The sequence below is a fragment of the Balaenoptera ricei genome, chromosome 21 (assembly GCF_028023285.1).
Source record: "Balaenoptera ricei isolate mBalRic1 chromosome 21, mBalRic1.hap2, whole genome shotgun sequence".
NCBI lineage: Eukaryota > Metazoa > Chordata > Mammalia > Artiodactyla > Balaenopteridae > Balaenoptera > Balaenoptera ricei.
In genome coordinates, this window is record NC_082659.1 from 9,821,751 (window position 1) to 9,847,947 (window position 26,197).

The 26,197-nt window shown below is 40.4% G+C and overlaps 1 protein-coding gene across 1 annotated transcript in view; it reads left to right on the plus strand.

The window, feature by feature from the left end:
* CSMD1 (CUB and Sushi multiple domains 1) overlaps nt 1-26,197 on the plus strand; it is a 1,821,295-nt gene that overhangs the window by 1,719,997 nt on the left and 75,101 nt on the right. Inside the window, exon 50 of the mRNA XM_059909813.1 lies at nt 21,065-21,250. Coding sequence (XP_059765796.1) covers nt 21,065-21,250 — 186 coding nt within the window. The remainder of the gene's footprint in view (nt 1-21,064; nt 21,251-26,197) is intronic.

Sequence of the window (26,197 nt, forward strand, 5' to 3'; positions counted from 1 at the left end):
CTAGGTACTAACAGGCACCCCTAAAAAAGGAACCTTACAGGATAGAAGAATAATTTCATCAGTGAGTGTCTTCAGGAAGTACTTGTTGACGTGCTTTCAAGCAGGGATTTTACAAATGTCTAGTTTACATCAATAATATTTAAGTAACTGAGCTGGGAATAGATTTCTCTGATTTCTCACAATACTCAAAATGAGACATCAGGAAACTTCCTCTGTAAAGGGCCAGGTAGCAAATATTTTAGTCCTGTGAGTCATAGAAGATCTCTGTCACATATTCTTTATTTAAAAATGTTTCACAATCCTTTTAAAATGTGTAAGGCCATTTTTAGCTGGCATGCTGTACAGAAACCGGCCACAGACTGGTTCTGCCCTGAGGGACCACGGTCTGCTGACCTCTGACCCAAATAACGTGCCTGGATCAGACCATAACACAAGCATAATTCAGCCAATGTCAGTTATCTTCTGTAGTTTGCAAATTATATCTCAAACATTTTACAGAAGACATATAATTCCCTCTATCATGTGCTAAAATCCAGCATGTTTATTCGCAAAATTGAATAATGCATTTTCTCTGTCCATGCTTGGCACACACCGTACATCACAAAACTCATGTTTCCTGTCTGTGTCTGGAAAGTGGTGAATAATAAGAGCAGTAGTGAGTGGAAATGTACACAATGGTGATTTTGTGTAATAGCCGTAGTGATATGAAGCCCTTGACCTTCCTGGGCAAGGAACTGTGCAAAGTATGCAAAGTCCTCATTTTTTCTAAGAGAATCCAGAGTCCTATCGATAAGAGTAGCTAATAGAGATCTATCATGTACAATGCAGTAAAGGAAATCCCTGTGATGTAGCTTTGTGTGCCTAACATAGAGCAATGAGCCCAACACGGAGAACTCAAAACATTTCCAAATGCCATCAGGAGGACCCCGTGTTTCCCTGCTCTTCTGGAGCCTCCAAGGGAAGGGGAAGTGCATTGGCAGAGCAGAGGGAAGAGTCCACACAGAACGTTCCACACCAGCATGCGGGACTTTGAGATGAGGGTTCCTAATCAGTGAACGGCAAAGAGGAGTAAAGATGGTAGGATACCCTGTGTGCGGTTTAAGATACTGACCAACATTACAGAGTAGGTTATGGTCTTTCATTAAAGAGCCACGGCAGCAAGCTCTGCCTGTGAAATTGACAGTTTGAAATGTCAGCCCCTGGCATAGAGAATGTGGCACCGGAGTGAAGAGAACAGGCAGGCCCCGGCGGCTGTGCTGCGGGGCAGGTCCCGGGGGCACACGGGGATGAGATGCAGGGTGCCGAAGCAGCTGGCTTTCTAAAATTCCTCAAGTGAAGGTAGCTGAGAAGTCCAAGAGAAGTCAGCAGTTCACAGGAGGGGCTGATCAGTGCTGGAGAGTCATAGGGTGTGACTTGGCTTGTGAGAACCTTGGCTCCTGACTCTGCAAGTTCTCCCAGTAACCGAATCAACTCCGGGAGGGGACGGCTCAGCAGAGACCCGCACAGGGAGAATCTGTGGTGTGCCCTGAGGCTTGAAGGCAGGCGTGGGGCGTTCACACCGGTGCAAAGGCATCCAGGAGGGCAAACGCACCCTTCTGCACACGCCGTGTCCCCTGCCTCGGAATGCTTTGTCTGTATGTGGGTTGCTGATCGCCTTTTAATTGCTCCTCATCAATTCCCCGAGCTCATCTCCTCTGTCTCTGGGGGACTGAGGTGTCCATATCCCGGGTCCTGAGCGCCCTCTAGTGCGTGCTGTGACCTCGCCACTGCCTTTTGTCCTGTGTGTCTGTAGATTGCTTCTCCTGGACCAGTGGTTCTTCAGAGTTCACAAGAACCATCTGGAGTATAGATCCCTCACTTCCAAGTGCCCCCCCAAATCTGACTCAGCGGGTCCCAAGGAGCTGGAATCTGCAATCGTACAAGCACCCCAGGTAAACTTGGTGCAGGTGTCTAAGGAACACGTGTTAACAATCCCCATTCTTAAAGAGAGGGATTTTGTCTAAATGTGAATCCCAGCATTTTGCACAGTGCCTGCACCATACTTGGCATCGATGTGAACTTACGACTAAGTGCGTACGGCTCCACTCTCTCATCAATTGCCTTCCTCAGTAAGGCTTCTAACATAAATGGTGTTATCGGGAAGAAACACAGCTTGAAATTAGGCCAGTGGTGATGTCATCTTCAACTTTCAGATAGAGTAATAACTGCACTACAGGAACAGCCTCCAGAAGAGCAGCCCCGTGCGCAAGGCACACGGCCTGGAGAGCCCTGTGCTGAGGTGTGTGACACCAGGCAGAGTGCACCGGAGGCGTGTCTGGCTGCTACAGGTGTCAGGCCTGAATTGTGCCCCCCTCAAAGGAGATACGTTGGCGTCCTAATCCCCAGGACCTCAAAGTGTGACTGTATTTGGATAAAGGATCTTTACAGAGGTGACCAAGTGAAAGTGAGGTCATTAGGGTGGGCCCCACTCCAGCATGACTGCTGTCATGATAAGAGGGGGAAATTGGGACCCAGAGCGCAGACCTTGTGAAGACACAGGTTGAAGACAGCCGTCTACAAGCCAAGGAGGAAGGAGCAGTCTTCCTCAAGCCCCTCAGAAGGAACTAATCCTGCTGACACCTTGATCTCCAAATTCTGGCCCCCAGAACTGTGTGATCACACATTTCTGTTGTTCAACCCCCAGGTATGCGGTCTCTGCTGTGGCAGCCCGAATGGACCAGCACGTGTGATCCCTTCTCTGCCCCGTGAAATCCCTCCCCTCCCCTCTCCACCTCAGCAGTGAGAACCTTGGCTCCTGACTCTGCAAGTTCTCCCAGTAACCGAATCAACTCCAGCAGCAGTGTTTGGATCTCGGGGCCAGAAATTTTGCAAATTGTGAAAAAATGGAGAAATTAGTGACAGAAGGTCATGAGATTTTCTTTCTGGACATATATAGGGGAAAACAGAAGTCACAAAATATTTACGTTATTTATTACAGTGAAATTGCCTAGTTTCCTTAGTTCCATCATCATTCTTAACAACCTTTCATTGTTGCATCACGTGTTTATTGCTTGTTTATTTTCTGTGGTTTTTTTTTTTTTTTTTTTAGTAAAATGCAGCCAAAATTTCAGGTCAGCAGTTTTGAGAATTTATTAGACCCACGAAGTTCATTTTGTTAAAAACGTATTTAATGGTCCACACTCTACCAGGCACCTTGCTCTTCTCTGCGGCTCCATTGTTTCACTCATGAAAGTCGGAGGACGGTGGATTGACGCTGTGCTCACTGCCCCACTAACTTGAGCTGAGCACTGGCAACCGTCTCCGAGGGGTTTTATTGTCCTTATTTTGCAGGCGGCGAAGCTAAGGCTGAAACAGGTTAAGGGAACTGTCCCTGATCAGAGCAGCGTGTGCAATGATTTGGTGAGTTTCCAGAGCAGGATCCTGTCCTGTCATCCCACCTACCAAGTTAGATGAAATATGCCCCAGGATTCCAGATCCTATGAAAACCCGCCATAAACAAAGTGTTCTGGTCCTCTGGCGAGTTCTCATGACACCAGACTGAAGGTGCATTAGGGTCCCATCCCCACCGGAGGGTGATCTCTGTGGGGCAGTGACCAGAGGTAACTGGGTCAGAGCTGACATGTAACACACAGAAGTGTCACTGCTTTCCTTCAGCTTCTGTCCCCAGGGTCTTGCTTTTTATTGAATGGAACTTTGTTTTATTTCTTTGTTCCTAAGAAGTGGCCCTTTTCTTTTTAAATGTTCACACCTGTGCCTTCCTGTGACTGTCCAAAGCAGAGGGGTGGGTGTCAGCTGCTTCCTACAGCCTTGCGGAAGCAATGGATTTGCCCCTAAGGAAACAGTCAAGCGGCAGCATTTGACAAGTCAGAGCCTCTCTTTGTCTTTAGTCATTTGTCTGCCCACGTACTGGGCCCCTTCCTTTCCAGAGCTCTTCTGTTTGCTTCAAATGATTAAGTGTTTTTTGGGGTTTTTTCCTTCCTTGGGCTACGATGTACTAAATATTTTCAAGAGGTTTAGAGCAGCTAAAGATGCTTCTCAGCCAGATCCTGTTTTTCTTCATTTTCCATTTAAGAACTCCCTGTGTTTTTAAGTTGCCCATCTGTCTGAGTTAATGTCTGTACATTCAAGCCATTACTTCCCTCTGTCTGCCCTCGTTTTCAGAAGTGCTCGCCTTTATCCCTCCAGACACATGGGTGGATATTTCTTACCCTAGTAAATGCTCTTTCTAAAGTGTCTGACTTCACACCTGCCCCCATAAAACAAATAAAAACAGTGTGACCTGTTAAGTCCCACGGACCTAGAGGTGATTCCAGCCCTTTACCACCTCTCTTATTATTATTTTCTAACTCAGCCTTCAGCCCAGTATTAATGGTGTATTGGATGCTGGCTGAGCATCACGTGAGATGTTGCTTAGGGTTTGGAAAATCAGAGAAGACAAGGGAAATAAAACAAACAAAAAAAAGGGTCCAGAAATATCATTAATGCTCAAATTCAACGTGGCCTTTATATTTTCAGATTCATACTTTGAAAATGTATTCTGACCTATTTATTTATCCATCTATTTATTTATTCCCGGTGGTTGGACATTGAAAATAAAAAGATACGAATATACTGAAATATAGCAGATGGCACCTTGGCGACAGTACAGGACAGTAGCTGAGATACCTGCTTTGGCATCAGATACCCTGAGAGATGCCCTCCGACACAGCTGTTTACTAGTTATAAGAACTCGGGCAATTTGCGTGACATTTCTAACGCTCATTTTCCTTAGTTGTCATATCAGTCGGGGTTCTCTAAAGAAGCAGCACCAGTAGGTGCGCGCAGACGTGCACAAGGGGAGGCTTAGTGTAGGAGCTGGTCCCCATGGTTACGGAGCAGAGAAGCCCAGTGACCTGCCATCTGCAGGCTGGAGGCCCAGGCAGCCAACGGTGTGATTCAGTCCAAGTACCAGGGAATCCAGTGGGAGGGGCAGCGGGGAAAGTGCCTGGAGCCCCGATGTAAGAGTGGGACAAGCTGGGCATCCCAGCCCAAGCAGAGGGAGGGAATTCTGCCTTCCTCTGCCTTCTGGTTGTACTGAGGCCTCAGGATTGGATGACGCCCACCCGAACGGGGGTGGGTGCTCTCCTTCACTCCTCTGAGAAGCAAATGCTAATCTAGTCTGCATACATCCTCACAGACACACCCCAGGAATAATGTTTTACCAGCTCCTAGGCACCCTTTAGCCCAGTAAAGCTGACAAGTAATATTAACCATCACAGTAGTAATAAAAAATAATAATTTACTTATTGGGGTATTTTTGAGATTAAATGAGGTCATACAAGTAAAAGAACTTGTCACAATGGCAGGAACCGTGTATTTGACCAAGGAATGCTGGTGTTCTACTGATAAAGGTGATAATGTTGTTTGCAGGTGCGTGATTTCTCAGTGACTTCATCTGAGCCCACCCCCTCCTGGAGTGGTTGCTTCTCTGACTCTGGTGCTCAGTGCTTTCAGTGTGTTGGGCTCGGCGCTGATTCTCCTGAGCCTGGAACCTGGTGTGGCTCTTTGAGGAGGCACTGGGGCACCGGGCACAGCCAGCGTCGGGCTCCAAGTCCCCCCACTTTTGGCCCAGAACTCCTAATTTCTCTTGATGGTGGCATGAGGGATCTGAGGGATTCACTATGAAATGTTTCCTCTGTATTTGTGATGGAAGGGAAAACATTCCTTCATACTGTTTAGTTTTTAGTTGACCTTAATCTAGAGAGTTGAAGAATGCTTCCCTTTATATTAAATCTGAAGGAAAGTTATTTTTTTTCATAGTGAAAGAGAGCTCGAGTCCTGATAACGTGCCCGATGTTTTGCTGTGTGGCTTATACTGTACATTCTGCCACATTAGCCTGTAAGGAACTTTGATGTTTCTCCTTTTACAGATGAGGAATCAAAGCTCAGCTAAGTTAGGTAAATTTCCAAGTCGTAAACAGACAAATAACAAACTCAGACTCTCCTAGGTTTGAATCCATGTTCTTTCAACTCTCAGCCTTGTTTCCTATAGCGTTTTAAGTTGAGATTGATTTGGAATCATGGCACAAGCTTTCATTCCACATCCACGTGTGCACAGTGGTAATGTTTCCACACCAGTTGCTCACCTTTGGGTGATGGGCATGAAGCAAAGACGTGGACCGGGCTACACAGGACGTTTAGATTTGCTTTGTGTCCTGAAAACATGCCTGGAAACCTAACGATGCTCAGCATGGCCTCGAAAGGCTCCCTGGACTTGTTCCCTGAAATAAACGTTCATGGGGGCTGCCATGCTCTCCTTGTGATGATCACATTATGTTACATGATTCCAACATGCTGAAAATGGTGATGAAGTTTTATTTAGAAGGTAGTGGCAGAGATGACTTGTTCTTTGTGATGCAGACATTTTTGAGCCCAGTTTTATCCCCTGTTAAATATTGTTTTAAATGTGAACTTATTTATTCATTTTGTGTATCACCTATATTATTACTAAAAAGAGACTGGTAGTTTCTACAGAACAAGTTGATGGAGATGGGATTAGATAACTCTTTGCTAATCAAACTCAAAATGCTTGTAAACCATCCTGCACTATTCATGCCTGAAGCAAGTATAACTCATTAGCTGAGGGCGTGGTCTCTTCTGACCCATTAACAAAGATATGCAAGGCTCATTGATTAAATCCAACAGTGTTCCTGGCTTTTGTCCCCTGGGAGGTGCTTATTACAAGACACACTCTTGAGCCATAATATATCCAAATGCCACTTTTACCGAGGTCCTCATTAGGCCGATCATGAAAATGTCACCTTGGGTCTGCTTGAGTGATTAATGGAATGTCTGCTGTTTAAAGATGGCGGCCTAGTAATGACTCAGTTTTACTCATGGGATCTCAGATGGTTCAGAACTGGACCCCAGTACAAGGTTAGACCCATTAACAGCCATGCAAACATTTATCTATGTTTTAAAATGTTTGTTAAACAAAATAATTTTATGTTGACTTTTAAAAATAAAATAATGGACTGCTGAGAGTCGGAGAACATGCTTGCTGCTATACCACGCTTAGATAATACCACACAAATTCAGAAAATTTGTAAGATGGAGCTAGATCTTCCTTTGTACTTTCACTTGCCATACTCATTTTGTGATGGTTTAGAAATCACGCTGTACAGCAATGTGGAGGGAAGGGAATGGATGATAGGACAGACACGTCTGTCTTGTGTGTGCTGAGGAAGACTTTGGGTAGAATCCTGAACATTTAGAGATAAGGCTGTAGAGATAACGTAGTTCAGCTTCTTCATCTTACACGTGAAAATGCTTAAGCCAAGATGATAACTGTTAAAATATTTGCAGAATTTAATGGACTTCAGAGCTGGAATTCGTGGCCACGAGAACCACTGGTGTCAGTGTTCACACGGACGACTCCAGGTTTGCATCTGCAGGGAGCCTTTCACTATAACACAGATGCTACCTCGGGTTTAATCTCTTACGGAATCTTTTTTATGCTTAAGAAAAGCGTGACTTGGCCAGTTATGCTGAATACCTATGACCATCAGGAAGATAATGACTTTAAATGATCAATTTGCTCTATTAAATATCAACTGTGTAACTATGGTCCTGCTCAAAAGGGGGAAAAACAAAAGTATTTTGTCTGTATATCTCAAGAATATTTTTCACTATTTATGTTAGAATTAAGTTATTATCAGGAAACTCTTATTTTAGAAAAAAGAATCACTAATAATTAAATCATAAACCATCAAATATTTCCTTATCTTCCTCTCTTCCCCTCCTTTGTGTTTATTTTTGTGGATGTCAGATTGGAAAGGACACGGACCAACATGCCAAGTGACCTGAAATCTAGTTCTGTCTTTTCCAAATTTAACAAAAGGAGTCAATTTAAAAATTCCAATTAAAAGTTGTATTAGCAAGCCAGCTGGTTGTGTTGAAGACTCATGGGCTCTTTTTCAAAGAGAGATGAGAGGCATTTATCTGCCTTTTCAGCTTCACGTTCCACTCACTCCCAGGGGCCCTTCGTGTTGCTTAACTTAGAGTTTAGCTCCATTATATGTAAAATGGGAAATAGTATTGTTTTGCCTTCCCCAAATTATGTAATAATTTTATAATTCAAACTAAATAATTAATAGGAAAGGAAACAAATAGACGATATTATTTGAATTGTTTACTGTAAATAAAACTTTTAAAGTAGAACCTTAACATGTGAGCTCGTGAAGACATTTCTGGGGAGAAATAAATTCCCCAAATGTCTAAGGACACAAATTCTGTTTTCTTTCAATGAGCCTAACTCTATAATGTGCTGATATATTTTAATCTTCCAACAAATTAGCTCCATGGTACATATTTTAATCAATTATGGATTAGTAATAAACAGTGACAAGTCTTTTCACAAGAAAGGTTGAGTGGATGTTAAGAATGTTTTATTCCTTAAACATTGTTAATAGATTATACAACACTTTGTTCAGTTCATGGCCTTAGCCGTGTAGTCTCGTATTGGAGCTGAACATCGGGAGATTCAGAGAGTGCGTTACGGAAGGCTGCAGTAAATACGAAAAATTCTTCTTGCTCTACCCTTACCAACCCACCCCGCCATCCTTTCCTCTGTGTCCCAGACTCACGGGACCGACGGTCTAACTAAAATACTTATTGTACCTTCTGATCTCAAAAAGACAACTCATTTTTTCCCCTCTAATCTGCTTTCCTGGGGTTTATCCTGTCTCAGAAAATGGGCCCTCAGTCCAGCCAGCTGCTTAATTCACTTCCCTCTCTTGCTTCCACCTGAAGTCCTACCTATAACCACCACGTCCTCTTGAATCTAGCCACTGAGGGTGTGCCGGGCCCATCCACCTCTTTATGTCCTCTTCATGGGGCACACAAGAGGTTTTCCCTGACCACCTCTCAACTCATCCTGGGGACAGTAGTCAGGATGATCTGACCGAAACACAAATGGGCTTGTGTCATTGCCCAGCTCATCCTTTGCAGGATGTCCTGGAGGACCCAGCATGGAGTCCAAACTCTTCACCACTAATAACGTGTTCTCTGACTCCCTCCCAACCATCCTTCCGACCAACCGTTCACTATGCCAGCCTTGCCCACTCCCCAGGATTTCACCTGCACTTTTTTGCCTCACCTGGCTTCATCCTCTAAAGAATGGTGCTAGTCAGGGCCACTGGCCTGAGGGCTGGTGCTTCAATAGGGAGACCTTTCCTGGGCCCTTCTGCCTTAATTTAAATAGCGATCCTTATTTTCCCCTTTGTTTCAGCACCTTGTTCTGAACCTTCGTGACACTAGTTACAGTTTTTACAATATAATTATATATTTGGGAGCTTATTTGTCTCATGACTCCCTCCCTGGTTGACTATAAGGTTCAAGAGGGAAAGGACAAGGTTGGTTTAACCACCATCCTTCACACCATGCACAGCATGGGGCCTGGCACATAGCTGACCATAAAAATCTGTCAAGTGAATAAAGTAACAAATTGTACTTGTTGTTTGATTGGCAGGATGTGCAAAATATCTCTTAGATATGTCCCAAAGCCTCCCAATGAACAATATGAGATTGTTTATGTAGAGCTATTTGCCCAAAGTGAAAATTATCCTAAATGTTCTATAAAGGGACTGATTCTAAAGTCCGTTTCTCCAAAAGCTCTGTCAGCTCATCAGCATGCAGAATATATTGAGTAATTATTTCTACTTTATCGATCTCACTGAAGTGCAGTAATGCTCAAGTTAGATAAAGTTAAAGATGATCAAATTGGAGGGTATTTCTTCTCAGGAAGAGATTCAATGTCATATATGCTATGTCATGAACAAAATGGCCATTTGCCATAACCTAAAATCTATCACAAAGCATGGCTGAGTTCATTTAGAACTTCAACCAAATTAAGTTTGCTTTATAATTGTGTAGATATAACTATCTGAATATATGGCTGAATAATTATATGTTATTAGAGCATGCAGACAAGTTTACTTTCCTGATATGTAGGAAAACATGTAGAAACTGCAGGATTATTCTTCATCTAAACATAGCTCTATTATAAGTAGCTATATTAATGGTTCTAAAGAAAGACTTATTTAAAATACAATCCTACAAATTTCACAGGATCTATATATTTTATCATGAGCAAGTTAACTCTCTTTCCTGAGTATCATGCTGTTGATTTTCTTGCTAAATCATAGTAAATAAATCCTTTTTTTTTCTCCCATTGGGTACTTTCCAAAAGACAATATCAATAATGTTTTTTCTTGAACATGATTGAATAGAATCAAAAGATTCTAAACTTGGAAAGTACTTCAAAAGCTTTCTACCCCAATGAGCTGCAGTTGTAGATAGTATATTGGTTGTGATACATTCATATTAGGATTTGAATTTGGTTCCACCATTTATTAATTATGTGAACTTAGGCAAATTATTTAAGCTCTTTGAGTCATACGTTCCTTTTTCTGCAATAATCTTATCTGACTAGAGAACCAAGAAGATTAACTGAGAAAATGCATGTAGATTGTGTTAGACACAATACCAAACACAATTTCATAGACATGATTATGAGAAAAATAGTCAATTTTTGCTTTACATCATGTATGTCAAGTAGGATTAGATTTTGCTTCTCAGTTTACACAAAATTGAAGGGGTTGGAAAATGATCACATGTGGAATGGAATCAATGTGCTGGCAATCAATAATTTGGAAGATGTCCTTTTTGCTTACCTTTGTCTCATTAGAAACCATTCTGAAGTTTGGGTTAATTTTAATTTAAATGCATCAAAGAAGGCATTTCTTAAAAATAACTACATAGAATTTCAGATAGAGTTCCAGACCATAAATTTTAGATTTATAATTTTCATCAAAATAATATAGTCAATTAAAATATTCAAAATTAAAATATAATATTTAAACTTAATAAGCTTAAGGTGAAAGGTTTCCTTACCCTTTGTTGTTCAAATTATGACCTAAGTAAATCAAAATTTACTTAAAACAAATCTACGTAAATACTGAAATTGTCATGATAATTTTTTAAGAACTTTAAACAGCTACCTTTTATGATATAATTTTTTCCATTTCCTAGAAATAAAGTATTTATTAAGCACTATGATATTTAAGACAGTGGGAAGGGTGAAAAGATGTATAACATGTTCTGTCCTATAAGGATTTTATACCATTAGTAACGTGGGCACCACTCAGGTAAGATGTGCACATATAAGTGGAATAGATGGCAAATGTTCAGCTATAACAGGGTACATGGTGACAAATTCTAAAATTCTTTGCTATGACAGACATCACCAATCTATCACAGAACCCTTTCTTGTTCAGCCTCAGAATCATTTCTAAAAGGAGGTTCTGACTTCCACGTCTATGAACATGGAATAGATATACTTTTCTCTATTTCACCTCCTAAGTACAACAAGTATCCCTGGACATCATATAATATATATATATGAAAACTCTGAAAGGTGGAGAGGTGGTGGTAGAATGGCTCAGGCACCTCAGAACCAAAAGAATGACTCAGTGGTGAGTTCCCTGGGTTCTCTTTTCTACCTCAAATGTTCCTGAATGGATGCTTGAGAAGACAGTCCTTGAAACACCAATGGAAATAGACAAAAATCCCCAATAAAAACCTGCTCTTCCTGCCAAAAGACCAGGAAAGGGCAGTCAGACAAGACAGAAAATGTTTTGTCAGTTTTGTCAGAGCCCTGCAGAGGCACCTCCTCCCTCTCACAGCCAGGGAAGTAGTGATGTTGACCTGGAGGAGAGTCTGAATTCCCACCCTGCCCAGCAAGGACCCCACCCTCCTGGACTATCACTGCTACCTGGCAGGAAGGAGGTTGAAGCTCCCTTCACCAACTGGAGCAACGTCAGGCAGGGTCTAGCAAAACACAAGATTTAAATAAGAGCCAGAGCCTTATAACGTAATACCCAAAATGCCCAGGTGCTAATGCAAAATCACCTACCATACCAAGAAAGTGGCGGATAACAAACTAAATAGATGAGACAATGGAAGCCAATGCCAGATGACACAGATGCTAGAACTCTCTGGCCAAGATGTTAAAGCAGCCTTCATAGACATGCTTCCATGAGAAGTTATGAGCCTGCAGAATCAACTAGAAAATAGAAAGTCTCAGCAAAGAAATAGAAGATATGAAGAGAAACCAAATGGAATGAGTAGAACTAAAAAATACAACTGAAATTAAAAGCTTGGTAGGTGGACTCAAGAGCTGAATGAAGAAGACAGGGGAAAGTACCAGTGAATTTGAAGATAGAAAAATAAAAATTACACTTTGAACAACAAAAAGAAAATATACTTGGAAACAAAACAAAAGGAAAAAAAGAACTTCAGAGAATGTGAGACTAAAACAAAAGACCTAACGTTTGTGTCATCAGAGTCCCAGAAGGAAAGGAGAAAGCAGGAGAGCCTGAAAAAAACTTGAGGAAAAATGGCTGAGAACTTCTCAAATTTGGCAAAATATGTGGACCTAACAGATTCAAAAAGTTAAGTGAATCCCAAATACCAGAAACTCAAAGGAATGCATACCAAGGCACAAGATAGTCAAACTTCTGAAAACTAAAGGCAAGAAAACAAATCTTGAAAGTATCCAGACAGAAACAATGGATTACCTATAGGAAAATAAGATCTAAATTACAGTAGATTTCCCATCAAAAACGTGGTGGTCAAAAGGAACTAAAACAACATTCTTCAAGTGCTGAAAGGAAAGAACAATCAATCCAGAATTCTATAGTTAGCAAAAATACCCTTCAGGAATGAAGGGGAAATCCAGACATTACCAAATGCTGAAAAACTAAGAGAATTTGTTGCCAGCAGACCTACGTTAGAAGCAAGGCTAAAAGAAATTCTCTAAACACACAACAACAAAAAATATAATAAACTTAGAGCATCAGGAAGGAGAAAAGAACACAAAAGAGCAAAAGTATGGGTAAATACAATGGACTTTCTCATTTTCTTTTTGAGTATTCTAAATTGTGTTTGACAACAGCAGCAAAAATTATAACATTATCTAATGTAGTTCTCAGTGTATACAGAAAAACATAATTAAAAGATATTATTAATAGGGGAGGATAAAGGGATATAAAAGAATGTAAGATTTCTACACATCCCTCAAACTGGTAAAATATCGACAATAATAGACGAGAAGTTGTGTACATATAGTTAATACCTAAAACAATGACTGAGAAAAGCTATACAAAGAGATATGCCAAAAAATAACTACTGGAGATAAACCAAAATGAAGTTCAAAAAATGTTCAAGTAACCCACAGGAAGGCAGGAAAAGAAAACAGAAACAAAAAATTAAAATGGCAGACATAAGTCTTAACATATTAATAATTACAATAACTGTAAGTGGTCTCAATGCACCAGTTATAAGACAGAGATTAGCAGAGTAGATAAAATGAATGAATGAATGAGTGGATGGATATGGTCATGTTCAAATTATGGGTGAGTCCATTTTCATTTGGTAATGAACTTTATTTAAAGAGCAAAGCACTTTGTAGATTTTAAATTTCTCAAAAAGCACTTTGAGTTTGCCCTTCTTTATACAAATGAGGAAATTGAGGATCAAAGATTTTTAAGGTATATGCTCTGGGTCATACAGATCATAGGTTACAGATTTGGGGCTGAAACTCAAGAACTACTAATCCAAAGATCATTTTTCATAAATTATTAACGGAGAATGTCCCGAGGTTTTGCTTTAAAAGCACGTGTCGTTGTAGAGAGCAGCTTGGGAGGAAGTGCAAGGATCTCCTTGTAACAAAAGCAAAGCTTCCTATTTGAGGGAATATGTATCTTATTTATCAAGGACAGCATTTCTCTTTGTGTGGTGTGCTGGCTTCTTAGGCTGCTTTGTATTTTTCTCTTTACTTTACATCTTAACGAACTGTTACTGTTATTCCTGGTTGTTGTTATTAGTGGCTGCTTTAAAATGGGCTCCCATAGGCTTAGCAGGCCTCCTCTTGCACTTGCAGATCTGCCAGAGTCTCATTTAAATGGGGACAGAATTCTCAGCCAGCGCAGGGTGAGCGGGAAGAAAACCATCCACAACACATCCGTCTTTCCTCAGGCGTTTCCATACCCAGCACAACACCTCCCTGTCCGGGAAGGCGCTTGATGATAAAAACCAAGTGCATTCCGACTGGAAGCCTTAACAGCCTTCCAGGGAGCATTTAGGATGGTCTGAACCCTTCATCCTCTGAGACCATACGGCTCGTTAGAGAAGCAGCCTCAAACCCCATCCCAGATCTGTGGATTCAGAATACGCATGTTATCAACATCCCTGGGATTCATACATACTTTAAAGAAACACGGGTACAAATGCTCTTGCTAGAGGTTTGGGATTTACTGCATGGTTAATCCACAACCATATATTTCATGTTTAATTTTAGTACTTTTATTCGGCAATTAACCCATTTGACAGCAGTTAGTACCAAAAAAGTGCGTATTTCTGGAAAACAAAGCTGTAATTTTCTGTTTCAAGAAAGTCGATAGTGAAATGTTACCATCACAGAATATGTGTATATGTTGAACATCCACCCAAGAAGAGGCATCTTGGTGATAATCTGATGCCATGGACACCAGAAGGCACTGCTGAAGCCCTATTGATATTTATTTCAAAGTTACTAGTAATTTTAAGAAGGCTGTGCCCAAGGTAATACTTACACAGACAGCTGCAGAAACTGCATTCCCATGTCTCTGGGAAGCAGGACTTTACTTCAGATAAATACTTGCTAAGTTTAAAAAAAAAAAAAAAAAAACTCTTCCACCCAGTAATACTACCAATCAGAGTAAGACACACGGAATGAAACCAATCTGCTATCTTGGGCTTAAATAGGCACAGATGAGGGAGGGCATTTGTTGGAAAGACACCAAAAAACTAAGGCAAGGAAGTGAGGGTGAGCCAGCCAGGGGGAGTGGGTACTTAGGGTCAGCTGGCCACACACAGCTCAGTTTTGGGGGGAATGGAGAATTATGGGGACTCAGAAGGAGATTTTGGTTGGCCTTGAAAGCCAAAAAAAGTAGTTTAAGTTTAATGTTATAGGAAATAGGAAACTACTGTATAGTTTTAAAATGAGCATAAAGTTATGAAAACAGTAATGAAGCCTAATCTGGCAGGTATAAAATTGAAAATAGACAATTATAATGGTCTAGGAATCTACTGAAATGCAGTAGAAGATTCTATCTAAATTCAGCAGACATGGGTTTGAGACCTCAGTCTTTGAGTTAGTGAGTGTTAAACTTGGGACAAATAAAAAAAATCTAGCATCTGTATCTTTATCAGTAAGAAAATAGAATAAGGTCTCTTACCTAATAGGCTTGTGGTGAATAATGAATGAAAAAGCATGGTGTGAAAATGATATATAAACTGTAAGTCCTATGTAAAGTAAGATGTAGATATTGTTTCATACATGATTGTATGTACATCTCACACATACATACATAGATATATGTACATATACAATACAAACCCACATCATTTATGTATCTTTTAAATCAGTATTTTATAAAATATTTTCACGTGCCTAGTTTTGAATTGAATTATTATACTGTTATTAAACATACACAAACATATTATGCTTATACGTTTGTATTTGAAAATTAAATGCATATAAAACCTGTAAAATTCAAGTTAGAAAATAATTTAACCAGTTGGATGATAATGGTTTTTTTTAAAAATTATTTATTTATTTATTTACTTATTTATTTTTGGCTGCATTGAGTCTTTGTTGCTGCACGTGGGCTTTCTCTAGTTGCGGCGAGCAGGAGCTACTCTTCGTTGCAGTGCGTGGGCTTCTTATCGCAGTGGCTTCTCTTGCTGCAGAGCACGGGCTCTAGGGCGCGCAGGCTTCAGTGGTTGCAGCGCGTGGGCTCAGTAGTTGTGGCTCATGGGCTCTAGAGCACGGGCTCAGTAGCTGTGGTGCAGGGGCTTAGTTGCTCCACAGCATGTGGGATCTTCCCCGACCAGGACTGAAACCCGTGTCCCCTGCATTGGCAGGCAGATTCTTAACCACTGAGCCACCACGGAAGCCTGATAATGTTTTTCTTAAACTCAATTATTACTTGAAAAGTGATATGTTACTAATGGATACTACTCTGTAGTGTTTGTATGTAGGTATATCCATATACATACATACATATATATATATATATATACACACACACACACACACACACACACACACACACACATACATACATATATAAAGAATCAACCTTTTTATCATTTTCACCATATGAACAACTATATAGCTTATATTTTTATTACCTGCTGTAAAGTCATTTGGCTTTCACTAGAAGCAGGCCCATGATTTCTATATTATCTGCCTCTGGTATTTTTCTCCTTAGATTATAACAAATTACTTGGCTCCAACATGATTATAAATACAAGAGCAAATGCAGGCCCTGATATATAGTAGAACCCAATAATAGATAGTAATCTAGACAATCTAGAATATTCTCATAATTTTTGACTATATGTGCACATACATATATAAAGGCACACATATATACATATAAGTCTTAATCAGAAATTCTCTTATGCTTGCACTGTATACTTAAGACCCCTCAGCAATTCACAGGCCACCATTTGGGAAACTGGCTTTTTCCTTCCATGCACCTGAGGCAGAGTGTGAGAGAGGGTTGCCGTTTTCTCTTGCAGCTCAGATCCCATTCTGCACCTCTCACCACGTCCTCTTCTTTACCGTGCATTTCATCTGCTGTCCATCCCTCCAGCTCCAGAGCTGATCAGAGGTCCTTCATATGTGGCGATGCTCCTGTCATATTTGATGTTCGGCTCTGTCTTTTTGATTATGATCTGGGTACCTACTGGATTACCTCCTGGATGCCCCATTTCAGACCTTATTACCTACCATGCCTCTTACCTTAACCCAGGCCACAGGAAACCCTGCTTCAGGACACATTCTCTTCCCTGTTTTTTACTATTATGGGTGGCCTTCCTCTGGGTTTGCCCTAGCCCTCCGAGTGGGGTCCAGATAACAGAAAGATAGACCATTTTGAAGTAACGGGGATGCGAACTAGGATACTGGTAATGGGAAATGAGAAAAAAGCAGAGAGTGTGAAGTAAACTTCTAAATATTCAGACAGTGATTGTCAGTCAACCACATGAGAGCAGTAGGAGGAAAGAACCCTCCTACTTCCTGCTGAATCAAAGGATCTCGCTCGACTTACCGAATTACTGGGAGAACGGTTTACTGAGGCAGTCTGTCAGGACAGCTGTGTGAGGGACAGCTACCAACCTAGGATATGCACAAATCTGGCTTGAGGCGTGGGCAGAGCCCAAGTGGAAATTCAGTAGGCAGCTGGTGATAACATGGATGTCAAGATATGAGAATCACAAGTCTAAGGCCATAGTTCAAGCCCAGGAATCACTGAGATTTTGAAGGGAAAACAAAAAAAAAGAAAAAGAAAAACAAAGCAACTGGTGAGGCATTGGAGCCTGAGGGGCAGCAGAAAGAAGGAGCCATTGTAAGTTGCAGAGAACAAGTATTTGAAAGAAGTACGAAACAATAAGAGAAGTGTTTTAAACTTGCAGAGACAAGAAAAATTGCTCCTTTTATGGCCTTAAATATGAAAAGAAAAAATCCCACATGGATTTTGTACTACTAAAGGAGCCTGCAACAATGGAAATTGGAGTGTCTCTTCCATTTATTTGAAACCAAAATGACAACTCTCTCATGAGATATGTAATGGAAATAAACCAGCTTCCTTCTGATTTGCATTTTGCTCTCTTTTAACAAATATATTAAAAGGAGTTGTTCCTTGTAACTCATATCTTTATTTACAAAAGAAATAAGTATAAATTATGTGTGTGTATAGACGCATGCATATAAAGTTAATATATTGTCATTTACTGAGTGCCTACATGGTGTCAATACAGTGCTAATGGTTTTGTACACATTATTTCATGCAGTCGTCACAATTACCTTTGGGGTGAGTATTATTAACCTGAGAGCAATGAGACAAGTCATTAAGTAACTCAAGTCATGGAGCTGGCTAATGCCAGAGGCTAGAGCTGATTCAGATGTCTGACTTTAAAACCTGTGCACTCAAACAGAAGGTAAATTTCATGATATGAGTATGTGATCATTAGTCTGGGTTGCCAGACAATATAAAGCTATGTTAGTACAATAAAAAACAAAACAAACAAAAACACAAGAAATTTTACCCCCTTTAGCTATGCCAAAAGTAAGAAAATTCTCCAGGTTTTGAAAGTTGTATACATTTAACTAACTGACATTAAAAAATTATCTAAGGAATATCTGCCATGTAATAGTTATCATGCAGAATTTCTGGAATGAATGAATAGATGAATGAATACTGGATTTTAGCAGAAAACTGCCTTCATCCCATAAGCCTAAATTTATAAGTCTATGAGAATTGTTCCATCTATTCTTCATTGAATCAGAAGTGTAAGAATTCCATTTTTAATAGAGTGCCAACCTCTGTTTTGAGCTCTGCCACATAGCCTGATGTTAGGACACTCTAGGGTCTAAAACCTACAGCTCGAGGCCAAAAAAGATTCCCAGTTGTTGATCAGACAACATGAAGTGGGACCTTCTTAAGTCCTGGGAATCAGGGTTCACTTGTGCAATAAGCTTCCAGATTTAACAGAAGTAGTTATAAAGCTGTTCTGTTTTGGCCTCCTGGGTCTGAATCCTTTCAAGGTAGGGTTTCCTATGTGCTTGTAGAATGAATGTCATCTTTTCCATTTAACCTGCCAGAGAAATGTCATTTCATTTGGTGTTCTCCTCAGATGAGAATTGTAAGGAAGCAGGACGCTGGGCACGCTTCAGTGAGTGGCAGAGAAATTAAGGTTTGCGAGATCGAACAAATGATTATTAGAGCGAAATCTCAGAGAAAATGGTGAGGAGACAAGATATTGGCAATACTCTGAGATCTTGATCGTAAAGGACATTTACTACATTCAGTAATTTGAGCTGAACATTTTGCAAAATACTTAGCAGCCTTCACACTGATACATTGCCTTGGCAAAGCAGCGGCTTTGGAAAGCCAAAGGTTATAATTCAGTTATTTTCAATACTTTGTCCAAAATGATGTCCATATGTCCATGTTTTTTTGTTTTCCATTTGCAAATTTTTATTATGCTTCACACACACCCACTCACACACACACACACACACTCACACACACACACACACTATGTATATTTCAGACGGTTGAAATAGCTGATCATAAATTTAAGCACAAGAGAAATTTTAGAGCTTGGATTTTCCCAGAAGTTTGATTTTTATCAGCACTACATTTTCTTTTACTCCTCTGATAATTTCCCATTGCATTCATTGAAGATTTTGATAAAGAAAAAATAACAAAGACGACAACCAAAAAACTCACACTGAACCACAGGTGGCCTGGGCTCCTGTAGAGCAGAAGGTGGTCTCACTTGGGAATCAGGTCTGTGCTCCGGCCCTAGGTGTTACTTTTTCTTGTTGTTGTTGTTGTTTTTTATAAATTTATTTACTTATCTATTTTTGGCTGCATTGGGTCTTCTTTGCTGCACTCAGGCTTTCTCTAGTTGCGGCGAGCGGGGGCTACTCTTCATTGCGGTGCGCGGGCTTCTCATTATGGTGGCTTCTCTTGTTGTGGAGCATGGGCTCTAGGCGCGCGGGCTTCAGTAGTTGTGGCTTGCGGGATCTAGAGCATAGGCTCAGTAGTTGTGGCTCGCGGGCTCTAGAGTGCAGGCTCAGTAGTTGTGGAGCATGGGCTTAGTTGCTCCACGGCATGTGGGATCTTCCCGGACCAGGGCTCAAACCCATGTCCCCTGCATTGGCAGGCAGGTTCTTAACCACTGCACCACCAGGGAAGTCCCTGGCCCCAGGTTTTCAACAAAGTCGCTGTGCTAACCCAGGCAAGTCATTTTATCTTTCTCTTCCTCACCTGTAAATTGTATTTTTATGTAAACTCTTTCAACCAGTCCTTCCAGCTTTATCGTACTGTGTGTGTATTCTCATTGTAATCTGTGGGAAAATCTCTAAATAATCTAAATTTAAAACCTATGATGATTTAAAATCCGTAATATCTTAGGTTTTGATTGAGTAAAAGAAGATCCTTAATTTAGTGATTGCAGAGCTTCCCTTTGACAAGAGCACCTGAATTGAGAGTGTTATTGGGAATTCCTTCTTATCCCCTTGCATTACTCTGTGTTCCTTACTGTAACCTATTTAACTTGAGAATTGTTTTTGTTTGTTTGTTTGTCTCATAACAGATAAGTCTGGATCAGAGCTAGTAAATTTAAGAAGGAAGTGCTCATATTGACCTCTCCCTCCATCTTACTAGTTTTTAAAAATTTCTTTTTCATTCATACCCCTTTCTTGCCTGACCTTTCACATAAAAGCTAGCCTGCGTATCTCTGTAGGACCAAGCCTTCTGTTCTAAGACCTCCCCTTAATTCCTTAGTTCCGCAGACCTGCTTTCTGACAGATAATTTATAACTAATACATTTTATGACAATGGATGCTTTGATGCTCTTAGCTAAGGTAATATTTACCGTTTAATAGAATTTCCTCATGCTTTAAGGAAAATGAGTCTTTGGCGAGTTGGTGGACGGGAAGACTTAAGCTGGGGGAGGTTTTTGAGACCTGAGGTGGGTGATTCTTTACTCTGATTCATATGAAGTCTCGAAACCAAGGGGTCAATATGGTGATACATTTGTGATGGTAAAGATATTATTCTATGCTTTCTTTCTAGTATTAAATAAAGTAGAATGCATCACACTGTTCTCTTGACCACGGCCATATGATAAGGCGTGTCCATGTGATTAAACTGCGTGAGAGCCGTCAGACATACCTTCTGGAATAATAAATGTAAAGATACTGTATTTTGACCCATTTTCCATTGTTTCTCATTCACTCTTAAGACCCTTACAACTTTGGAAATGTGCATACTTATGACACACGTGAGAAATGCAAATATCTAACAGTTTTTATACATCTTTGAGATGAAAAATAGAAAAAGAAAAGAAGAAAATTTCATAACGTCTGTCAGAATAACCCTGTGCTTGCTTCATTTCTTTTCAGCTGTGTCCTGTGGAATCCCGGAGTCCCCAGGAAACGGTTCATTCACGGGGAATGAGTTCACGTTGGATAGTAAAGTGACCTATGAATGTAACGAGGGCTTTAAGCTGGACACCGGTCAACAGGCTACAGCTGTGTGTCAAGAAGATGGATTGTGGAGTAACAGGGGGAAGCCCCCAACGTGTAAACGTAAGTGTTCTAACGCTCATGCCCGTCTTTGCAGATTTAAAGAGGAATGGAATGTGCTGCTGAGAACTCTAGGCTCCAAAGTGCGAGATCCTCTCCCACAGCGTGTGAGGGCTCGTCTCTGGCAGTGTGGTCATGTTAACGCCAATTTATTCCATATCAGCCACTCTGACCATTTACCATAAGCTCTGCAGTCTTGAAGGTGAGTCATATGGAATCATGCTGGTTCCATCAGCACCTAGACCATGAAATCTACACAGCAAATCCTGACTGTGCTGCCATTTTCAACTTGGAGGGATGCAATCAAGAGGATATTGAGACATTAAGCACTCTACACAAAACATTAAAACGTAATTCAACATGAGCTTCCTCTGCATCTCCCATCTCACTGTAAGTTCCGTGAGGTTCAAGGCAATGCATGGTCTATTTTTTTATCACCTGCTCTGCATAACACACTGATGCTCAATAAATATATCACTGATTTGTGAAGTGGGGTAAGTTTTCTGGAAAGCTATTTACAGTATATAATAATATTCTTAAAAGGGTCAAAATTTGGGTTCATTCTCAAACTCGTCTTAAAAAATAATAAAGTCCATAACACAGAGCCAAAAAGAACAAAAGTTGACACACACACACACACACACACACACACGTACATGCCCACAGACACAGTTTATACCAAGAGTTTCATTGCTGCTATACAAAACTGCCTCAAATTGGAAATAATCTAACTACCTAGTTTCTAAAAATTGAAAACTATGTAGTATTTCTACATATACAATATTTTTGCTCTTAAGATATTTGCAAAATAGATCTCATGGGCTTCTATTATAATATTAATTTATTGACTTTTTTGTGTATAGTGTTTTGGTCATGTTAAAATTATTTGAACATTTTAGGTATGAACATATAATTGTTTACAAAAAATAACCGACTTTCCTCCATACTTTTTATTTTCCTTGCCGTCATTTTAATCTATTTTTTTCTTTTTTGCAAATAATTATTGCATTCCTGAGAGTCAGTAAGGCACTGTTGAGACAATCCCTACCCCTCAACTCCTGGCAACCACTAATCTTTTTACTGTCTCTATAGTTTTGCCTTTTCCAGACTGTCGTATAGTTAGAATCACACAGTAGCCTTTTCAGATTGGCTTCTTTCACTTAGTAATATGCATTTAAGGTTTTGTCATGTCTTTTCATGGCCTGATAGCTCATTTATTTTTTAGCTGAATAATATTCCATTGTCATATGAACCACCGTTTGTATCCATTTACCTGCTGAGTGACATCTTGGTTGCTTCAGAGTTTTGGCAGTTATGAATAAAGCTGCTGTAAACATCTGTGTATAGGTTTTTGTGGACATAAGTTTTCAAATCCTTTCGGTAAATACCAAGGAGCATGATTGCTGGATTATATGACAAGAGTATGTTTAGTTTTGTGAGAAACTGCCAAACCGTCTTCCAACGGGGCTGCACCTCCTGCATCCCCACGAGCAGTGATGAGAGTTCCCGTTGCTCCACATCTTCACCAGCATTTGCTGTTGTCAGTGCTCTGGATTTTGGTCCTTCTCATAGATGTGTAGTGGTATCTCCTTGTTTTAGTTTGCATTTCCCTAGTGACATTTGATGTGGAACATCTTTTCATATGCTTATTTACCATCTGGAGCCTGGTCTCCAGAATTCCAAAGCAGGTGGTTTACATCGGCCAATAAGTGGATTGGCGTCATAGAAATTCAACACAAGGGTTAACTATGTGACAATTATGAGAAAACAGAAGCACAGCATAGCTTTTTAAGTCCTGATTTGAGGGTAGAGAAAGAGAGGAGCAGAGTTTCAGAGAGAGGGAAGCAGACAACGTGTCTTGGATTCCACCAGTAAAGTGTGTGAGGTCTCTCCTCTGGGCACAGGGCGACCAGGGAGTTGCTCTTAGCGGGAGGACTGCACACGCCCTAACTCATCCCTGCTCTGCCAGGACATCCGCCTGGTCATCTGCACGGGGCCTTAGACAGATGGCCTGATGTAAACACTGTGGGGAGAGGTGACAGACACAGAGGAAGTAACGAGTGTGCCTGGACGGGGGTCAGTCTTTATGGAGGAGACGGCGCTGCCACAGAGACTGAGCTTGGTCTGGTGGGATGAAAGCGATAATCAGAACCACCTTTCTGAGCGGTAACTCTAAACATTTGTCTGTGTTACATCATTCAATGATAATAGTAGTCCTCTGGAGAAGGTATTGTTTTCTTCATCTTACTGACTTAATACAAAGTAAGTAACTGAGATATACAAAATTCACAATTTGCAACCAAATACATTTGATTGGTCACGTCATAAAAGCATCTGGAGAAGTGTTTGGTTATAGCCCAAGTGCCCTGTTGGAGGTCCCCTGCTGCCACCGGTAAAGCTGTGCGGTGATCGTTTGGTTGGGTCCCAGTGCTTTGGGCGTCGTGAAAGCGCAGTGGTTGTGACGTTGCCAGGACCTGCCTAGGGGTGCGCTGCACTGTGGTGGAGCGTGAGCCAAGGCTCTGCATTCCACTAGCCCACAAAGAGGTAGTTTAAGTATTAAAGAGATTTCATGATCAGTGGGGTTAGTGTAAGGAGAGGGTATATGAGAGTCCCCGCAGCTCTGAGAAATGCCAGAGACTGGGGCAAAAGAGAACACAGAGGAGAGCACGGGAGCAGAAGCCAGGCTGTGCGTCTGAGGGCGCTCTGGGCTACCCACATCCCGGCGGGGGGATGGAGCTCAGGACAGCAGTCTGGACACTCCCTCAGCCCCTCCTCACTGCCTCTCCTCCTCCCGTCCCACTTCCATGCACGCCAAGTCACCTCCACCCACACCCGTGAAGTGACCCCCATTCATCTCCCTCCACAATCTCCTCTCACACAGCAGCCGACTCATCTTTAAGCATATGGAAATCACAACATGACACTTCGCTGCCTAAATCCTCCCAAGAGTTCTCATGGTGATAAAGATAAAATTCGCAAACTCTTTATTTTGAACTCACTTCTCCAAAAGGCAGATATTATGGAGAGTCCACCTGGGAACGTGACCCAGCTTGTGGATGAGTCTGGTGCTCACACCATATGGATGAGAGCTCATGTAAGACTAGTCTTGGACCCCTGTATCTTCCAGGCTGGATTCCCAAAGCCTTACACAAATTAACCCATTTAATCCTTACGAGGAATGCAGTTGTGGTATCACATCACTTAGTTGCAAACCAGGAAGAGAGGTGTTAAGGTGGCCAGACTCACAGACAGAGTCACCAAGTCAGGATTTGGTTCCAGGAAACCCGAGCAGAGAGCCCTTTTCCTAATCTCTATGCTGTTCTGCCTCTTGGAATTGATTTCTCTCATGATCTGTAAGTCTTATATGTTATAAAACTGAGACCAGAGACAGAAAAAAAAAGGTGCATCTTTAATCTAGCATGTAATTCATTCCAAAAAGTATTCAATAGCTGATGGTAGGGGAGGGGGTCACCTTTTGTTTGAGGATTGTAGCAGAACCAAATGATTTCAAAGACAATGTATATTTATGTCTAAAATTTTCTGGAAAAATCAGGAATGAGAGGCCTTTGTCAGTTCAAAGGCAAATGTTACATCAATTAAGAGCACTACTTCATGTTTACAAAAAGCATAATATTATAGCATGTAAGGTGGATTAATTTATACATATATTTGATTTTTTTCTGTTTTAAATGCACATCTAGATGTACAACAGCTTTAAAGTTATAGTGAAAAAAATTAAATAACAAAATTGCTTTTTACATACAAATGAGGTTCCCAGTCTGAGAAATTTATAGTATATTCAGTTAAATGATTGTTAAATGGGAAAAATCAATTTACATTTTAAAACCTTTTTTGATACTGACTGCTACTTGTTCAGTAGGACAGGAAAATATAACATTTATAATAAAATGGGAAATCGACCTTAAATTTTCTGAGTATCATCTTAAACTTTCAAATATTTTCCCCATTGTTTATTAGACTTTATAAAAGGAAGAAATGGACAGTTCATTAAAATTCCCTGGTGTTCAAAGCCTGGAAACATCCATTTAATTTTTTGAGGGGGAGTTGTTTTTTTCACTTAATTTAAATTAAAGAAATTGAGCCGAGTAAGCATAAAACTTTACCTCTGAGTCAAAAAATTTGGTTACTATTAAATTCTCAGATGTATATTTCCCAAAGGCCAATTCCTATGTTGGTATGACAGTTTTATAAGTTTCTTTACCAACTGAATAATATGTAGATCAGTACACTGAACCTCAAGAGATAAGAAACACTTCAGCTTTGATAAGTAGTAAATGTAAATGGTAAATAAACTTAGCTCATTTCACCCTTGGGTTTACTAAAATGAAGGTTGTAATAAATAACTGTTTCAGTTTGCATATGGCCCACAGTCATACAAATCTCCAAGGCAGATGTTTGAGCCTCATTTCTTTTCATTTTAATTATTTACTGAGACTGGATTTGGATCATTGAAGATATGATTCATGCTAGAGCCATAATAAAGCAAGGGAGAGTTATTGGTACGAATGTCCCAGGTCTACTAGTTGGACAAATGATGAGTAGATATGTATCACGTCCTCTGCATTCAGGAGAAAAGAAAACCATTAAGATCACCTTCCAACAACAAACAAAATCAACGTTGAAATCCCAATACGTAGAGGCTTTTTTCTTTTTCAGTTAAAGGTATTAGAGAAGCAAGTTTGTCATTAATAATTTATTAAGGACCTACTATGCCCTGGGCTCCATGGGTACTTTTAAGTGATTAAATGCAATGTGTATACATTTCAGGAAAGAAGGAGCAAGTTAAAATAATATGAAATAGGTTTATATAACCTGTAAATAGCCCAATCATAGAACATCTAAGATTGCACATAAATTATCTATTTACACATATGTACGTCTGTACTCATCTACATGTAATATATTTATACATATAATCATATATAATAC